The following is an 18,726-nucleotide window of genomic DNA, read 5'->3' on the forward strand; positions in this document are numbered from 1 at the left end:
CCCAAAATACAACCCACCCCCTCCCCTCTGGGAACCCCCCTTCCCTTCCCCCACTCCGGGATTCCAGTCCCAACATCCCGTCCCCCATCCGCTCCCCCCAACATCCCCGTAACGCCCACACCGCCCCCCCCCCTTTCCCAATCACCCCCCCAGCCCACCATCCACCCCCCACCCCTTCCATTATGTAGGAATCTATGGAAGGAGGGGGGGTAGAGTGAAGGTGGCGGAGGCTGGAAGGGAGAAATGGAGGGAAAGGGGGCGCACACACACACACAGATACGCACACACACACACAGACACACAGATATACACACACACAGATACACACATACACACACACACACAGATACGCACACACACAGATACACACACAGATACACACACAGATACACACACACACACACAGATACGCACACACACAGATACACACACACAGATACACACACACAGATATACACACACTCACACACATACACACACACCCATAGATACACACACACACACACACACACATACGCACACACACAGATACACACACGCAGATACACACTCACACACAGATACACACACACACACACATACAGATACACACACGCAGATACACACACACGCAGATGCACAGACACACACATACACACACCCACACAGACAGACAGATACACACACACACACAGATACACACATATACACACACGCAGATACACACACACTCAGATACACACACATGCGGTACCTGACGTGTCCAGGCCTGGCCGGAGTCTGCTCCGCAGGGAGAAGTGTCTGCAGACTCCTCCCCGTCAGCAGGTCGGCTGGGCAGAGGGGGTCGGGCAACAGGGGGTTTCCTGGGGGGAGGGGGGGGGGTAAGGGGGAGAAAATCAGAGAGGGGGGGGCAATAAATGCTGTTCTTCACCAAGAGAAAAAACCCTCCCCCTCCGACCACTGTACCCCGAGACCTCTCCCCTCATGCCCCATCCTCTCCCACTGAACCCCCTCTCTCCATAGAACCCCTACTCTCCCACTGAACCCCCTCTCCACTGAACCCCCACTCTCCCACTGAACCCCCCTCTCTCCCTAGTGAACCCCCTCTCTCTCCATAGAACCACCCCTCTTCCACTGAACCCTCTCTCTCTCCAGTGAACCCCCACTCTCCCACTGAACCCCCCCTCTCCCACTGAACCCCCTCTCTCCCACTGAACCCCCCTCTCTCTAACCCCCACGGAACCCCCTCTCTCTAACCCCCCTGAACCCCCTCTCTCTATCCCCCCTGAACCCCCTCTCTCCCACTGAACCCCCACTCTCCCACTGAACCCCCCCTCTCCCACTGAACCCCCACTCTCCCACTGAACCCCCTCTCTCCCACTGAACCCCCTCTCTCCCACTGAACCCCCACTCTCCCACTGAACCCCCACTCTCCCACTGAACCCCCTCTCTCCAGTGAACCCCACTGAACCCCCTCTCTCCAATGAACCCCCTTCCCCCCCAGTGAAACCTCTCTTCCCCAACTGAACCCCCACTTTCCCCTCGCGGTGGGGTGGGGGGGGGGGGGGTGGTCTCTCACCGGCGAGGGTGGGCAGCAGCCGGGCGAAGTGCTGGTCGTAGATCTCGATGCGTCGCAGGGTTCCAGCCAGCCCGGCCTTCAGCAGCGCAATCTCATCGTCCTGCCGCTGAGCCCGGAGCTCCAGTGCAGCCAGCCGTGCATCCTGCTCGTCTCCCTCACCAGCCACACACACCCCGTCATCTGTGGGGGGGGGGGGGGGGGGGGTGAGAGGGGGACCATCAACCGTGCTCCCTCCTCATCCCTCCCTCCCTCCTTATCCATCCCTCCCTCCTCATCCCCCCCCTCCCCCCTCAGCTCCCTCCTATCCTGCGCATGTATCTGTCCAGGTGTCTTTTAAATGCGGTTATAGTACCTGCCTCAATGACCACATCTTGCAGCTTGTTCCATACACCCACCACCTCCTGGGTGGAAAAAGTCGTGCCTTGGTTGGGGGGCCGGCACAGCGGTAGAGTTGCTGCCTCACAGCAAGCGCCAGAGACCCGGGTTCAATCCTGACTACGGGTGCTGCCTGTGTGGAATTTGCACGTTCTCTCCCCCTGTGAGTTCTACTGTGGGCTCTCTCCGGGTGCTCCGGTTCCCCCCCCCCCCCTCTCCAAAGAGACGTGCAATTTTGTAGGTTAATAGGCTTCGGTAAAAATTGGAAAGCATGTTGCATGATAGTGTTTGGTGTGATTGTTGGTCGGCGCGGACTCGGTGGGGCCAAAGGTCTGTTTCTGTGTTGTATCTCTAAAGTCTAAACCCAGGTTCCTATTAAATCCTCCCCCCACCCCCTAAGAGGAAGGATATTTGTGTTTTTTTTTTTTATAGGTAGACCAGTTGACATCCGGAACCGAAAAAGTTTTTTCTCACCACAGGTTTTTCACCCAGAGGGTTGTGAATCTGTGGAATTCTCTTCCTCAGAAGGCGGCGGAGGCCAATTCTCTGGATGCTTTCAAGAGAGAGTTAGATAGAGCTCTTAAAGATAGCGGAGTCAGGGGATATGGGGAGAAGGCAGGAACGGGGTACTGATTGTGGCCACGATCACATTGAATGGCGGGGCTGGCTCGAAGGTCCGAATGGCCTACTCCTGCACCTATTGTCTATTGACTGGTTTTGATATAAAGGAGGGTCGGGACCCTTCTTCAGACCATGGTAACAGGCCCTTCGGCCCACCGAGTCCACGCCGACCATCGATCCCCCGTTTGCATGTGGGAGGAAACCAGAGCACCCGGAGAAAACCCACGGGGAGAACTTATATACTCCGTACAGACAGCACCCATGGTCAGGATCGAACCCAGGTCTCTGGCGCTGTGAGGCAGCAGCTCTACCCGCTGTCCTTACTAATCTTTGACTGTATCAATAAATCTCTGTGTGTGTGTGTGTGTGTGTGTGGCAATTTACCGTCTGTGGCAATGAATTCCACAGATTCTCTCTGACTAAAGAAATTCCTCCTCATCTCCTTCCTAAAAGTACCTCCTTTTATTCTGAGGCTGTGCCCTCTGGTCCCAGACTCTCCCACTAGTGGAAACATCCTTTCCACATCCACTCTGCCCAGACTGTCTGGACATTCCCGACTTTGGGAATCTTCAGTGAGAGGGATTGGGGGGGGGAGAAAGGTGAGGGTGGGTGGACAAGGGGAAGATAGTTGCAATCTCCAGCAGACTTCACTTCCTTATTGCCGCCTGGGGCGGGAGAGGAGGGGGGGGTTGAAGCAGAGAGGTGGGGTGGGGGGTGGGGGTTTGGAGAGGTTGAGGGGGGGGGGGGGGTCCCGTCGAGACTGTCCCGGTCCGGCCCCACCCCCCCCTCCCCAAGAAACAACTCTTACCCCAAACTTTAAAAGTTGTTGCCAAACTTTCCGGCGACTTTTCTGAAGTGACTCACCCAGACTTTGCGCCGAGGCTCCGTCCATGCTGGAGCCGGGGAGATGGAGAGGGGGGTGGTCCCGGCGCCGGGGGAGAGGGTCCACGGCCGGGGGGCAAGTCCCGGGGTACGGGGTAGTGGAGGGGACAAGGCACAGCAAGATGCCACTGCCCTGAGTGCGGGGCCCAGGCAGCGCCGGACCGACTGGAGGAGGAGTGAGGGAGCGTCCCGCCTTCACCCCAAGGCTGATTGGGTGGGTGGCCGGCCGCTCCGCCCCACGGGTCCCGACTATCCCCGTGTAATAACTCCCGCCTGCTGCACCATCAGGCAGCAGCATCTGGATGAAGAAGGGTTTCGGCCCGAAACGTCGCCTATTTCCTTCGCTCCATAGATGCTGCTGCACCCGCTGAGTTTCCCCAGCAATTTTGTGTACCATCTAATTGAAGGCTTGACGTTTTCAGGTCGAAAGCCTCTCCAGTCTGGCAACTCGACCCGAAATGTCCACACAGATGCTGCCTGACCCCAGAACACCATTCCAGCATCTGTACTCCCTAATGTATCCACCTGTACTTTATATAGATGTGTGTACAATATATATATATTATACACACATAAAGTACAGGTGGATAAATAAGGAACTACAGAAACTGCACATGTATATGTGTAGAGATATATATATACACACACACATATATATATATGCGTACATGCACAAGTTCTGGAGACATTCAGTGGGTCAGGCAGCATCTGTGGACATTTCGGGTCGAGACTTATTCAATATATATATTATATACACACACATATATATATATATATATACACACACAAAGTACAGCTGGATAAATATATATATATGCGTGCATACATGTATATATGTGTGTGTAGGACTGTATGTGTGTAGATATATATATACACACACACACACACATATATATATATATACACAAAATACAGCTGGATAAATATATATATATGCGTACGTACATGTATATATGTGTGTGTAGGACTGTATGTGTGTAGATAATATATATACACACACACACACATATATATATATATACACAAAATACAGCTGGATAAATATATATATATATGCGTGCATACATGTATATATGTGTGTAGGAATGTATATGTGTAGATATATATATATATACACACACACACGTATATATATAATGAGAGGCGTAGATAGGGTAGACCAAGGGTTCCCAACCTGGGGTATATTTACCCCCAGGGGGTAAATTTGTTGATTCTAGATTTTGTACATATTTTTTCTCATGGACTGACATGGTATTCTGTTCACCAGTTGTTCATAAATAAGTGAAATAGCATTGTTATGTGCTATTAAAGTTGCCAGGGGTAAACAGGACAGAACAGCCCTCAACAGTGGACAGTCAGAACCATTCCCCCCCCCCCCCCCCCCCCCAGGGTGGCAAAGTCTAGCTTTAAGTTGAGAGGGATAAAGTTTAATTGTAGTTTAGAGATACAGCTCGGAAACAGGCCCTTTGGGTGGCCTGTTTCTTAATGTAACAGCACATTAACACTATCCTAACACTAGGGACAATTAAAAAAAAAACATTTACCAAGCCAATTAACCTACAAACCTGCACGTCTTTGGAGAGTGGGAGGAAACCGGAGATCTCGGAGAAAACCCACGCAGGTCACGGTGACAACGTGCAAACTCCGTACGGACAGCAAGCACCTGTGGTCGGGATCGAACCCGGGTCTCCGGCACTGCAAGGCATCAACTCTACCGCTGTGCCCTTTAAATGAGATGTGTGGGGGTGGTGGGTGCCTGGAACGCGCTGCCAGGGGTGGTGGTGGCAGCTGTTTAAGAGGCGTTTAGATAGGCACATGGATATGGGGGGGGATAGATCATGTGTTGTATAATTTGGATGAATGAGTTGGGAACGTGGGCAGGTGGACTTTAAACCACACAGGTGTAGAGTTGCTTTTTAGGGAGGTCAAATGTAAGATGAAAGCAGACAGTGGCATAGCGGGTAGATCTGCTGCCTCAGTTGCCAGAGACCCACGCAAGATCCTGACCTCGGGTGCTGTCCATGTGTGGAGTTGACACGTTCTCCCCTGTGACCGCGTGGGTTTTTCTCCGGGTGCTCCGGTTTCCCCCCCACATCCCAAAGACTCGCGGGTTTGTAGGTTAATTGGCCTGAGTGTGCAGGGAGCGGATGGGGAAAGTGGGACAACAGTGGTCATCGTTGGTCGGCGTGGGCCGAGTGGGCCGCAGGGCCTGTTTCCATGCTGGATCTCTCCACTAAATGGCGGTGCCCTTCTGAAGCACGGACGTTCGGAGCGGGATAGAAACATAGAAAACAGGTGCAGGAGGAGGCCATTCGGCCCTTCGAGCCAGCACCACCATTCATTGTGATCATGGCTGATCGTCCCCAATCAATAACCCGTGCCTGCCTTCTCCCCATATCCCTTGACTCCACTAGTCCCTAGAGCTCTATCTAACTCTCTCTTAAATCCATCCAGTGACTTGGCCTCCACTGCCCTCTGTGGCAGGGAATTCCACAAATTCACAACTCTCTGGGTGAAAACGTTTTTTCTCACCTCGGTCTCAAATGACCTCCCCTTTATTCTACGACTGTGTGTGTGGCCCCTGGTTCTGGACTCGCCCCAACATTGGGAACATTTTCCCTGCATCTAGCTTGTCCAGTCCTTTTATCCTGTGTATCCCAGGGATTTTTTTTCCCCAGATCAGAATTCCTCCCTCGTTCTCTAACTGCTGTTTGTGGGGATCCTGCTGTGTGGGGATCCTGTGGGTAGTGTTTCCCACGCTGCAACTGGCCTTCCTCCCCGGCAGACCGAGCTGGAAAACCCAAACTCGTTGATCCCATGAATAGACCGCAAAGGGCTTAAGCAAAGGCGGGTCCCTTCCTGGATTGGGACGTTTTCCTGGTCGAGAGACTCGGTGGGGCGGCACTGGCCCCTGCTGGCAAGGTGGGTACTGCAACACAAAGTCAGCCCTCCAAGTCCCACTTGTCCACCAAAATAAATATACACTTTATTCAGAATTTTTTTTAAACTGTGCAAAAACTCTTCATGCATTCGGAGAGCTGCTGCCTCACGGCGCCAGAGACCCGGGTTCGATCCTGACTACAGGTGCTGGCTGTACCTGTAGAAGGTCCATCTGTCTCCTCAGATCCTGGTGAACTTCTTTCTACCGCTGCACCATCGAGAGCATCCTTACCAACTGCATCACAGTATGGTATAGCAACTGCTCTGTCTCCGACCGGAAGGCATTGCAGAGGGTGGTGAAAATTGCCCAACGCATCACCGGTTCCTCGCTCCCCTCCATTGAGTCTGTCCAAAGCAAGCGTTGTCTGCGGAGGGCGCTCAGCATCGCCAAGGACTGCTCTCACCCCAACCATGGACTGTTTACCCTCCTACCATCCGGGAGGCGCTACAGGTCTCTCCGTTGCCAGACCAGCAGGTCCAGGAACAGCTTCTTCCCGGCGGCTGTCACTCTACTCAACAACGTACCTCGGTGACTGCCAATCACCCCCCCACCCCCCGGACACTTATTATCACTTATTATTATTTATTCAAATCATTTGCTATGTCGCTCTTCCAGGGAGATGCTAAATGCATTTCGTTGTCTCTGTATTGTACACTGACAATGACAATTAAAATTGAATCTGAATCTGAATCTGAATCGGGCTGTACGGAGTTTGTACGTTCTCCCCGTGGATTTTCTACGGGTGCTCCGGTTTCCTCCCCACACTCCAAGGACGTGCAATTTATTGGTCCTCTGTAAAAGTGTGAACTGTAAACCCCAGTGTGCCAGATCCGATTCCGATTCCGATTCAACTTTATTGTCATTGTGCAGTGTACAGTAGAAACATAGAAAACAGGTGCAGGAGTAGAGGCCATTCGGCCCTTCGAGCCTGCACCGCCATTCAATATGATCATGGCTGATCATCCAACTCAGTATCCCATCCCTGCCTTCTCTCCATACCCCCTGGTCCCTTTAGCCACAAGGGCCACATCTAACTCCCTCTTAAATATAGCCAATGGCCTCAACTACCTTCTGCGGCAGAGAATTCCACAGATTCACCATTCTCTGTGTGAAAAATGTTCTCCTCATCTCGGTCCTAAAAGATTTCCCCCTTATCCTTAAACTGTGTGACCCCTTGTTCTGGACTCCCCCAACATCGGGAACAATCTTCCTGCATCTAGCCTGTCCAACCCCTTAAGAATTTTGTAAGTTTCTATACGATCCCCCCTCAATCTTCTAAATTCTAGCGAGTACAAGCCGAGTCTATCCAGTCTTTCTTCATATGAAAGTCCTGACATCCCAGGAATCAGTCTGGTGAACCTTCTCTGTACTCCCTCTATGGCAAGAATGTCCTTCCTCAGATTAGGAGACCAAAACTGTATGCAATACTCCAGGTGTATACTCCAATACAGAGACAATGAAATGCAGTTAGCATCTCCCTAGAAGAGCGATATAAATATGAGCAATAAATATATATCTATTTACGTGCATACAGTCATAGTATTTTTTTTGTGCAAGTGTCGTTGGTCGGTGTGGACTCGATGGGCTGAAGGGCCTGTTTCCGTGCTATATCTCTAAACTAAACAGTGTCTGTACACGGGGCACCACATTATTGTCACGTGGTCAGATACAGTGAACATCTTTGTTTTGCACGCTCCAAAAAGCTGGAGTAACTCAGCAGGACAGACACGCAGCATCTCTGGAGAGAAGGAATAGGTAACGAGACCCTCCTTCAGATCCGGTTCAGGTCGCGACCCGAAACGCCACCCATTTCTTCTCCAGAGATGCTGCCTGTCCCGCTGAGTTACCCCACCTTTTTGTGTCTACGGTTTAAACCATGCATCTGCAGTTCCTTCCTGCACAGACCAGATAATACCACACATAAATACAATCAAGCCAAGCTCAAGTACAATAGGTAGAGCAAAGGGGAAGATACAGAGTGCAGAATATAGTTGTCAGCATTGTGGCGCATCAGTTCCACAGACAAAGCCCAATGTCCGCAATGGGGTAGAGGTGAATGGGACAGTACCCTAGCTTATGGAAGGGCCGTTCAGAAGCCTGATAGCAGAGGGGAAGAAGCTGTTCCTGAGTCTGGCACCTTCAAGCTTATGTACCTTCTGCCGGACGGGAGCGGGGAGAAGAAGGAATGACCGGGGTGGGACAGGACTTGGATACATTTTTCTTGCTCCCCGCCCCTCCCAGGGCATAAGGGGGTGAGGAATGGCAAATGGAGTTTAATTCAGATAAGTGCAAGGTGTTGTACTTTGGTAAGTCAAACCAGGGCAGGAACATCGCGTTGAATGGCAGGATCCAGTGGCATGTTACAGAGCAGAGGGATCTAGGACTACAGAGTCTGAAGAAGGATCTCGACCCGAAACGTCACCCATTCCTTCTCTCCAGAGATGCTGCCCGTGTCTATCTTTAGTACAGGTACATAGTTCCCTTGAAAGGGATGTCACAAGTAGTCAGGGTGGTCAAGAAGGCCTTTGGCACGCTGGCCTTCACTGCTCAGGGTACTGAGTGCAGATCATGGGAGGGTTATGTTACAGCTTGAACAGACGTTGATGAGGCCGCAATTGGAGGATTGTGCATAGTTTTGGCCATGGGACGATGCCATTCAGCTGGAAGCGGGGCGGGGAGGGGGGAGGGAGGGGGGGGGAGGGAGCTCCGCGCTGCAGCAGTGTCAGGGAAGGTGGCTTAGGACTGATCCCATTACTGCAGCAGCCCAGTGGTCATCCTGGGCTGTCTGACATTGAGCTGCTCACTGATACCAACCCCACCCTGACCCCCTCCCACAGTCTCCCCCACCCTCTCACACTCTCCCCCACCCTGACCCCCTCCCACAGTCTCCCCCACCCCTCCCACGCTCCCCCACCCTGACCCCCTCCCACAGTCTCCCCCACCCCCTCCCACACTCCCCCACCCTGACCCCCTCCCACAGTCTCCCCCACCCCCTCCCACACTCCCCCACCCTGACCCCCTCCCACAGTCTCCCCCACCCTGACCCCCTCACACAGTCTCCCCCACCCCCTCCCACACTCCTCCACCCTGACCCCCTCACACAGTCTCCCCCACTCCCCACCCTGGCCCCCTTTCACAGTCTCCCCCACCCTGACCCCCTCCCACAGTCTCCCCACCCCCTCCCACACTCCCCCACCCTGACCCCCTCACACAGTCTCCCACACTCCCCCACCCTGGCCCCCTTTCACAGTCTCCCCCACCCTGACCCCCTCTCACAGTCTCCCCCACCCCCTCCCACGCTCCCCCACCCTGACCCCCTCTCACAGTCTCCCCCACCCCCTCCCACGCTCCCCCACCCTGACCCCCTCACACAGTCTCCCACACTCCCCCACCCTGGCCCCCTTTCACAGTCTCCCCCACCCTGACCCCCTCTCACAGTCTCCCCCACCCCCTCCCACGCTCCCCCACCCTGAACCCCTCTCACAGTCTCCCCCACCCCCTCCCACACTCCCCCACCCTGACCCCCTCACACAGTCTCCCACACTCCCCCACCCTGGCCCCCTTTCACAGTCTCCCCCCACCCTGACCCCCTCTCACAGTCTCCCCCACCCCCTCACACACTCCCCCACCCTGACCCTCTCTCACAGTCTCCCACCCTGACCCCCCTGCACAGTCTCTCCCACAGTCTCCCCCACCCTGACCCCCTCTCACAGTCTCCCACACTCCCCCACCCTAACCCCCTTTCACAGTCTCCCACCCTGACCCCCTCTCACAGTCTCCCACACTCCCCCACCCTAACCCCCTTTCACAGTCTCCCACCCTGACCCCCTCTCACAGTCTCCCCCACCCCCTCCCACACTCCCCCACCCTAACCCCCTTTCACAGTCTCCCACCCTGACCCCCTTTCACAGTCTCTCCCACACTCCCCCACCCTGACCCCCTCTCACAGTCTCCCACCCTGACCCCCTTGCACAGTCTCTCCCACAGTCTCCCCCACCCCCTCCCACACTCCCCCACCCTGACCCCCTTGCACAGTCTCTCCCACAGTCTCCCCCACCCCCTCCCACCCTGACCCCCTCTCACAGTCTCCCCCACCCCCTCACACATTACCCCACCCTGACCCCCTGCCACACTCCCCCACCCTGACCCCCTTGCACAGTCTCTCCCACAGTCTCCCCCACCCTGACCCCCTCTCACAGTCTCCCCCACCCCCTCCCACAGTCTCCCCCACCCTGACCCCCTCTCACAGTCTCCCCCTCTCACAGTGTTCCCCACCCCCTCCCACACTTCTCCGCCCCCTCCCTCTCTCTCTCTCCCCCTCCCTGTGTGGGACATCCCGTGTGGGGATTAGGCTGAGCCGGGCTCGTCTCCGCCCCCAGACCAGCGGAGCGACAGCGGGCTGCGGTCAGCCAGTCTCCCCCGGACCCGGCTCTCTCCCCCTCCCACACCGGGGCCACCTGTTACCCCCACAGTCTCACCGGACCGAGACAAACCCGGACTCTACCCCCTCCCTTCCTTCCTTCCTCTCTCTCTCTCTACCCCCGGGTCCCTTCGGCCAGACATCACTGGTCTATCCTCCCGAGTCTCTCTCTCTCTCTCTGGTCGCCGGGCCCTGAGTGTCCCCCGGGGCATCACCGGTTTACCCAGGGTCACCAGACCGGTCCCTCAGTGACCCCCTAGTCCCCGGCCTCTCCCCCCGGTCCCCACGCTGCTCTCACCCCGGGCATCACCCTCAGTCCCCGGGGCACCCTCGTGCAACCACCGAGCACTCTCTGTCCCCGGGCCCTCTCTCTCTCTCTCTCCCCGGGCCCTCTCTCTCTGTGTCCAGGGCCCTCTCTCTCCTCTCAGCCCCCGGGTCTCTCTCTCTCTCTCTCTCCGGGCCCCCTCTCCCCCATTCCCCGCCCTCCTCACCCTCAGTCCCTGGGCCCTCTCTCTCTCCCCACAGTCCCCGGGTCTCTCCCTCAGTCCCCGGGCCCCCTCTCTTCCCCAGTCCCAGGGCCCTCTCTCTCCCCCAGTCCCAGGGCCCTCTCTCCCCCTCAGTGCCCAGCTCCTCTCTCTCTGTCCCCGGACCCTCTCCCCGGGCCTCCTCTCCCCCAGTCCCCAGGCCCCCTTCCTCTCCCCCCGGGTCCTCTCTCTCCCTCTCCCTCAGTCCCCGGGCCCTCTCTCTCCCCTCAGTCCCCGGGTCCCCTCTCCCCCAGTCTCCGGGCCCTCTCTCTCTCCCTCAGTCCCCGGGCCCTCTCTCTCTCCCCCAGTCCCCGGGCCCCCTCTCTCTCCCCCTGTCCCAGGGCCGGGATGCCGGTGCTAGCTCTCCGTTTGTCGGGCCGGGCCCGCATGGCGCTGCTGGGGTCGGTGCGGCCTGTGTGCGGGGCTGCAGCAGCGGCGGGCGGCCTGACCCTGGGCCTGGGCCTGTGGCTGGGCTGCGAGCTGCGTCGCCTCCCTCTGCCGGAGGACGGGGAGGCCGGGCCCGAGACCCCGCTGCCGCCGGCGGTGCTGGTGGCGGCTGCCGGCGGCCTGAGCGCTCTGCTGGCGGGCGGCCTGTGCGCGCTAGGCCCGAGGCCTGGGGCCGGGGCCGGACGCCTGCCCGCCTGGGCCGACCTGTGGCCCGGCCTGGCGCTGGGCCTGAGCGCCGCAGCCGCCGCCGCCTGGGGCTGGAGCTGGGCCTGCGGCCTAGAGCCCGGCCTGAGCCACGGCCTCGCCTACGCTCTCCGCTCCTACGGCCACACCGACTCCCCGGGCCGCTGCCTGCTCAAGCGCTCCGTCGACCAGCTACAGGCCGGGCTCGGTTGCTGCGGTGTCCGCGGGCCCACCGACTGGTTCCATGTCCAGTGGATCAGCCCGCGCTTCCTGGACCTCAACGACAGCCGAGTGCGAGAGTGAGCGGGGATTTGGGGCCGGCTGGCGGGGATATGGGGTGGGCTGGCGGCGGCTCCCACCTGGGCCAGGCCGGTGGCTCAGCGGGTTAAAGCGCTGGCTCTCAGCGCCTGGGGGGACCCGGGTCCGATCCCGACCCCCGGCCATGAGTGAGTGAGTGAGTGTCGGTGGGTGGACAGGGATCTGTAGTAGAGGATGGGGCACTCCAGTGCTTGTCTCTGCCTGTGTGTGCGTGTGTCTGTCTATCTCAGGGTATCTATCTGTCTGTGTGTGTTTCTGTCTGTGTGTGAGTCTATCTCAGGGTATCTGTGTGTATGTGAGTCTATCTCTGGTAGTATCTGTCTGTGTGTGTGAGTCTGTCTCTGTGGGTCTGTCTGTGTGTGTCTCTCTCTCTGTATGAATGTGTCTATCTGTGTGTGTGTGTCTATCTCAGGGTATCTGTCTCTGTGGGTCTTTTTGTGACTATGTGCACCTGTCTGTCTGTGTCTCTCTCTTTATGTATGTGTGTGTGTGTGTCTCTGTATGAATGTGTCTGTCTGTCTGTGTGTGTCTGTCTGTATATGTGTGTGTGTCTGTGTATCTGTCAGTATATGTGTGTGTGTTTGTCTCTGTCTATGTGTGTGTCTGTCTGTGTGTGTGTGTTTCTCTGACCGTATGTGTATCTATAAGTGTGTGTGTCTATGTATGCATCTGTATGTGTGTGTCTGTCTCTGTGTGTGTAACTTTATGTATGTATTTCTCTGTCTGTGTGTGTGTCTCTGTGTGTGTCTGTCTGTGTGTGTATCTGTCTGTGTGTGTCTCTGTGTGTGTCTGTCTGTGCTGTCTGTGTGTGTCTCTGTCTGTATATGTGTGTGTGTCTGTGTATCTGTCAGTATATGTGTGTGTGTCTGTGTATCTGTCTGTATATGTGTGTGTCTGTATCTGTCTGTGTGTGTCTCTGTGTGTGTCTGTCTGTGTGTGTGTGTGTCTCTGTCTGTATATGTGTGTGTTTGTCTGTCTGTGTGTGTCTCTGTGTGTGTGTGTTTCTCTGACCGTATGTGTATCTGTATGTGTGTGTGTCTATGTGTGTATCTGTATGTGTGTGTGTGTCTCTGTGTGTGTTTTGCTGACTGTGTGTATGTGTGTGTGTGATATGATATTGATCAATGCAATCGCATAAATGTTTGATATTGTATGGTATATCTGTTTGGATAGCATGCAAAACACAGCTTGGTAGACAATAATAAACCTATCATGCGTGTGTGTGTATCTGCCTGGTGTGTATCCGTCTGTGTGCATGTTTGTCAACATGTGCACATTTATCAGTGTGTGTGTGTGTCTGTCTGCCCGCATGTGTGTGTGTGTGTGTGTGTGTGGAGTTTGCACGTTCTCCCTGTGACCCTCGTGGGTTTTCTCCGGGCGCTCTGGTTTCCTCCCACATTCTAAAGGCACTGGGACCCACGTTTCGTTTAGTTCATTGTCAACCGTGTACCGAGGTAGAGCTTTGGGATGTGGGAAGAAACCGGAGCACCCGGAGGGGGACTCACGGGGAGAATTCCGTACAGACAGCACCCCCGGTGGTCAGTATCGAACCCGGGTCTCTGGCGCTGTGAGGAAGCGGTTGTACCCCTACACTTGGACAAGACAAGACACAAGACAAGTCCTTGGGCAAGACACTTCACCCACCTTTGCCTGTGTGTGAATGTGTGTGAATGTGTGTGAGTGATTGGTGGTGGTCGGAAGGGCCGTAGGCGCAGATTGGCAGCCACGCTTCCGTCAGTCTGCCCCAGGGCAGCTGTGGCTACAGAAGTAGTTTACCACCACCGAGTGTGACTGAGGAGTGAATGAATAATGCGATGTAAAGCGCCTTGAGTATTAGAAAGGCGCTATATAAATCCCATCCATTATTATTATTATTATGCCACCGTGCTTTAATGTCTGATTCCTTGCTGAATCAATATATTTATCCCCCATATTGAACCCGTGTCTATCTCACTCTCCCTCTCTCTTCCCCCCTCTCACTCTCTTCCCCTCTCTCTCTCTCTTCCCCTCTCTCCCCCTCTCTCTCCCCTCCCCTCTCTCCTCTCTCCTTGCTCCCATAGCCAGCTGCACAGTAACATTGCAGGCCTGTACCTGATGGACAGCGTCCCGTTCAGCTGCTGTAACCCAGCCTCCCCCAGGCCCTGCATCCAGCACCACCTGAAGGACCCTTCAGCCCACTACAACTACCAGCCCGGGCCCGAGGACCTCAACCTGTGGACCAGGGGCTGCCACGAGGCTCTCCTCGACCACTACTCCTTCATCCTCAACTGGGTCGGTGCTGCCCTGCTCCTCTCCTCCCTCCTACAGGTAAGGCCCCAGGAGAGAGTGAAATAGGGTAGATTGGACGCGGAGAGGATGCTTCCACTAGTGGGAGAGTCCAGGGCCAGAGGGCACGGCCTCAGAATTTAAGGACGTTCCTTTAGGAAGGAGATGAGGAGGAATTTCGTTAGCCAGAGGGTGGTGAATCTGTGGAATTCTTTGCCACTGAAGGCTGTGGAGGGCCACAAGTCACAATGAATGGCGGTGCTGGCTCGAAGGGCCGAATGGCCTCCTCCTGCACCTATTTTCTATGTTTCTAAGTCAATGGATGTTTTTAAGGCAGAGATAGATAGATTCTTGTGTTTAAGAAGGAACTGCAGATGCTGGAAAATCGAAGGTACACAAAAATGCTGGAGAAACTCAGTGGGTGCAGCAGCATCTATGGAGCCATTCGGCTCGAAGGGCCGAATGGCCTACTCCTGCACCTAATTTCTATGTTTCTATGGCGGGACTGACATATGATGAAAGAATGGGTCGATGAGGAGAATCTTATGGAAACATATAAAATTCTTAAGTGATTGGACAGGCTAGATGCTCCATAGATGCTGTTGCACCCGCTGAGTTTCACCAGCATTTTTGTGTGCCTATAGATAGATTCTTGATTAGTGCGGGTGTCAGAGGTTATGGAGAGAAGGCAGGAAAATGAGGTTAGGATGGGGAGATAGATCAGCCATGATTGAATGGCAGAGTAGACTTGATGGGCCGAATGGCCTAATTCTGCTCATAGGAGCAACGAGGTCCTTCTGCAGTTGTACAGGGCCCTGGTGAGACCACACCTGGAGTATTGTGTGCAGTTTTGGTCTCCTAATTTAAGGAAGGACACTCTTGCTATTGAGGGATTGCAGCGTAGGTTCACCAGGTTAGTTCCCGGGATGGCGGGACTGACATATGATGAAAGAATGGGTCGACTGGGCGCGTATTCGCTGGAATTTACAAGGATGAGAGGAGAATCTTATGGAAACATAGAAAATTCTTAAGGGATTGGACAGGCTGGATGCAGGAAAAATTGTTCCCGATGTTGGGGGAGTCCAGATCCAGGGGTCACACACACAGTTTAAGACTAAGGGGTCGGCCATTTTGAACTGAGACGAGGAAAAACTTGTTCGCCCAGAGAGTTGTGAATCTGTGGAATTCTCCGCCACAGAAGGCGGTGGAGGCCGATTCACTGGATGTTTTCAAGAGAGAGTTAGATTTAGCTCATAGGGTTAACGGAATCAAGGGATATGGGGAGAAAGCAGGAAAGGGGTACTGATTGTGGATGATGCAATACCCGTAGTCAGAATCGAACCAGAGTCTCTGGCGCTGTTAGGCATGGATAAATAAACTGATAACTGATAAGTGCAAATAAACAGATAATGGGCTATTAATGATCAGAGTTTTGTTTGAGTTGAGTTTAATAGCCTGATGGCTGTGGGGAAGTAGCTATTCCTGAACCTGGACGTTGCTGTCTTCAGGCTCCTGTACCTTCTACCTGAAGGTAGCGGGGAGATGAGTGTGTGTCCTTGGATGATGCTGCCAGCCTTTTTGAGGCAGCGACTGCGGTAAATCCCCTCGATGGAAGGAAGGTCAGAGCCGATGATGGACTGGGCAGTGTTTACTACTTTTTGTAGACTTTTCCGCTCCAGGGCGCTCAAGTTGCCGAACCAAGCCACGATGCAACCGGTCAGCATGCTCTCTACTGTGCACCTGTAGAAGTTAGAGAGAGTCCTCCTTGATAAACCGACTCTCTGTAATCTTCTCAGGAAGTAGAGGCGCTGATGAGCTTTTTTGATAATTGCGTTAGTGTTCTCGGACCAGGAAAGCTCTTCAGAGATGTGCACGCCCAGGAATTTGAAGCTCTTGACCCTCTCCACTGTGGGTCCCCATCCTACCCCTTCCAAAGTCCACAATCGGTTCCTTGGTTTTGTTGGTGTTGAGGGCCAAGGTATTGGAGGAAGAGGAGATTAGTTTAACTTGCCGTTATTCTCAGCATGGATGCTGTGGGCCGAAGGGCCTGTTCCTGTGCCGTGTTGAGTTTGTACACTCCTGTTCCTTTCTCTCACCCCCTCCCCTGTGGAAGCTGGCCCTGCTGATAACAATGCGGTACCTCATCATCTCAACCCTGGCTGCGGAGGCTCTGGCCGATCCCGACTGCGAGACAGTGGGCTACCTCCTGGAGAAGGGGCCGGTGGACACGCTGAGGACGGCCGCCAAAGCGCTGCGATCTGCGCTCTCGTCCAACGCGGTCCAGACCGACACTGCCCCGATCGTGGAGAAGATGCCGGATAAATAGACCCCTTGTTGTAGCCTTAGCTGCTTAACCTTTCACCCCTCCCTGCCTGACCCCCACCACGGTCTACTCCAGAGGGGGTGGGGGGGGGGGGGTTCACCAGCTTGGCCACACGTAGCCCCGCTGACCAGAGCGAAAACCTAAAATGGCCACCATGCTGACTGGAGCAAAATCCTAAAATGGCCACCCTGCTGACTGGAGCAAAATCCTAAAATGGCCACCATGCTGACTGGAGCAAAATCCTAAAATGGCCACCCTGCTGACCAGAACAAAATCCTAAAATGGCCACCCTGCTGACCAGAACAAAATCCTAAAATGGCCACCATGCTGACCAATGACAACCAAAATGGCCACCCTGCTGACCGGTGACAACTAAAATGGAGGCCCTGTTGACCTGTGACAACATCAAAAATGGCCACCATGCTGACGAGTACAACTAAAATGGCCACCCTACTGACCGGCGAAAACCACGATGGCCGCCCTGATGACCAGTGACAATGTCTAAAATGGCCACCTTGCTGACCAATACAACTAAAATGGTCGCCTTGCTGACTAATGGCCATCTTGCTGAGCACTGACATCTAAAATTGGTCGTTGTCAACATTTGAAATGGTTACCCTGTTGACCAGAAGCAACAACTACAATGGCAGCCAGTCAACGGCTGACAAGAGGCAGTGAATAAGATGACCGACCAGCGGCGACACCTAAAATGGCGGCCCGACTGACCAGTGCCGACAACTAAAATGGCGGCCCGGCAACCAGCAACATTAAAATGGCCGACCTGGCGACCAGCAACAAGTTAAAATGTCCGCCTTCGGCTTGAGATAGGAATGGTCTCCTTCCGAGATAATCTGGTTATTAGTTCCTCTCTAGGTCTGGTGCCAGACAACGTACTGTAGGCAACGCTTGTAAATCCAAATCAGTAGAGGCTTTCCTTGAATAAAAGTCGGGTAAAGAGTCGGTGTTTAGAGTCTTATTTATCAAATCTTTTCGAGAGTATCCAAAAGAACAAAGAGGTCCTTCTGCAGTTGTACAGGGCCCTAGTGAGACCACACCTGGAGTATTGTGTGCAGTTTTGGTCCCCTAATTTGAGGAAGGGCATTCTTGCTATTGAGGGAGCCCAGCGTAGGTTCACCAGGTTAATTCCCGGGATGGCGGGACTGTCATATGCTGAGAGAATGGAGCGGCTGGGCTTGTACACTCTGTGGAGTTTAGAAGGATGAGAGGTGATCTCATTGAAACATATAAGATTGTTAAGGGTTTGGACACGCTAGAGGCAGGAAACTTGTTCCCGATGTTGGGGGGAGTCCAGAACCAGGGGCCACACACACACAGTTTAGGAATAAGGGTAAGCCATTTAGAACTGAGACGAGGAAACACTGGTGAGTCTGTGGAATTCTCTGCCTCAGAGGGCGGTGGAGGCTGGTTCTCTGGATACTTTCAAGAGAGAGCTGGATAGGGCTCTTAAAGATAGCGGAGTCAGGGGATATGGGGGAGAAGGCAGGAACAGGGTACTGATTGGGGATGATCACATTGAATGGCGGTGCTGGCTCGAAGGGCCGAATGGCCTACTCCTGCACCTATTGTCTAAGTTGTGTCTGCGTGCGGTGTCCAAATCCAGATAATCCTGTGAGTTGGGGGTTGTAGAGGCAGGGAGGGGACTGGGTTAATATGGGGTTACTGGAGGTAATCCACTTCAGGATGATGGCCTGGCTGTGTCAGTGATTTTATAATCCTGAAACAGAGCTGACTAAGAAAAGCAAGAGGGCAGAGCGGATATCTGCCGTGTCCTTGGTCAGTCACCGACCGACCCGCTGCTCTACGTGGCTGCTCCCTCTCCCCTCTCCCCCCACCCCCTCTTCCCCAGCC

The 18,726-nt window shown here is 54.5% G+C and overlaps 2 protein-coding genes across 4 annotated transcripts in view; one reads left to right on the forward strand and one right to left on the reverse strand.

Annotated features, from left to right (window-relative positions):
- Window positions 1-3,625, reverse strand: part of eml3 (EMAP like 3) — a 28,552-nt gene extending 24,927 nt beyond the window's left edge. For all 3 annotated transcript variants that reach the window (XM_033015427.1, XM_033015426.1, XM_033015425.1), the window contains exons 1-3: window positions 3,419-3,625; window positions 1,559-1,738; window positions 734-842 (exon numbers count right to left, since the gene is read on the reverse strand). In XM_033015427.1, coding sequence (XP_032871318.1) covers window positions 734-842; window positions 1,559-1,738; window positions 3,419-3,446 — 317 coding nt within the window. In that variant the 5' untranslated portion in view covers window positions 3,447-3,625. The remainder of the gene's footprint in view (window positions 1-733; window positions 843-1,558; window positions 1,739-3,418) is intronic.
- An 8,044-nt stretch (window positions 3,626-11,669) lies between these two features.
- On the forward strand, window positions 11,670-17,815 carry LOC116968457 (RDS/peripherin-like protein xRDS35). The gene is made up of 3 exons (XM_033015221.1): window positions 11,670-12,250; window positions 14,330-14,576; window positions 16,648-17,815. Exons 1-3 carry the CDS (start codon window positions 11,670-11,672, stop codon window positions 16,858-16,860), a joined length of 1,041 nt encoding a protein of 346 aa, XP_032871112.1. The 3' UTR covers window positions 16,861-17,815.
- The last annotated feature ends 911 nt before the right edge of the window (window positions 17,816-18,726 follow it).

This window comes from Amblyraja radiata, chromosome 45 (assembly GCF_010909765.2).
Source record: "Amblyraja radiata isolate CabotCenter1 chromosome 45, sAmbRad1.1.pri, whole genome shotgun sequence".
Classification (NCBI taxonomy): Eukaryota; Metazoa; Chordata; class Chondrichthyes; order Rajiformes; family Rajidae; genus Amblyraja; species Amblyraja radiata.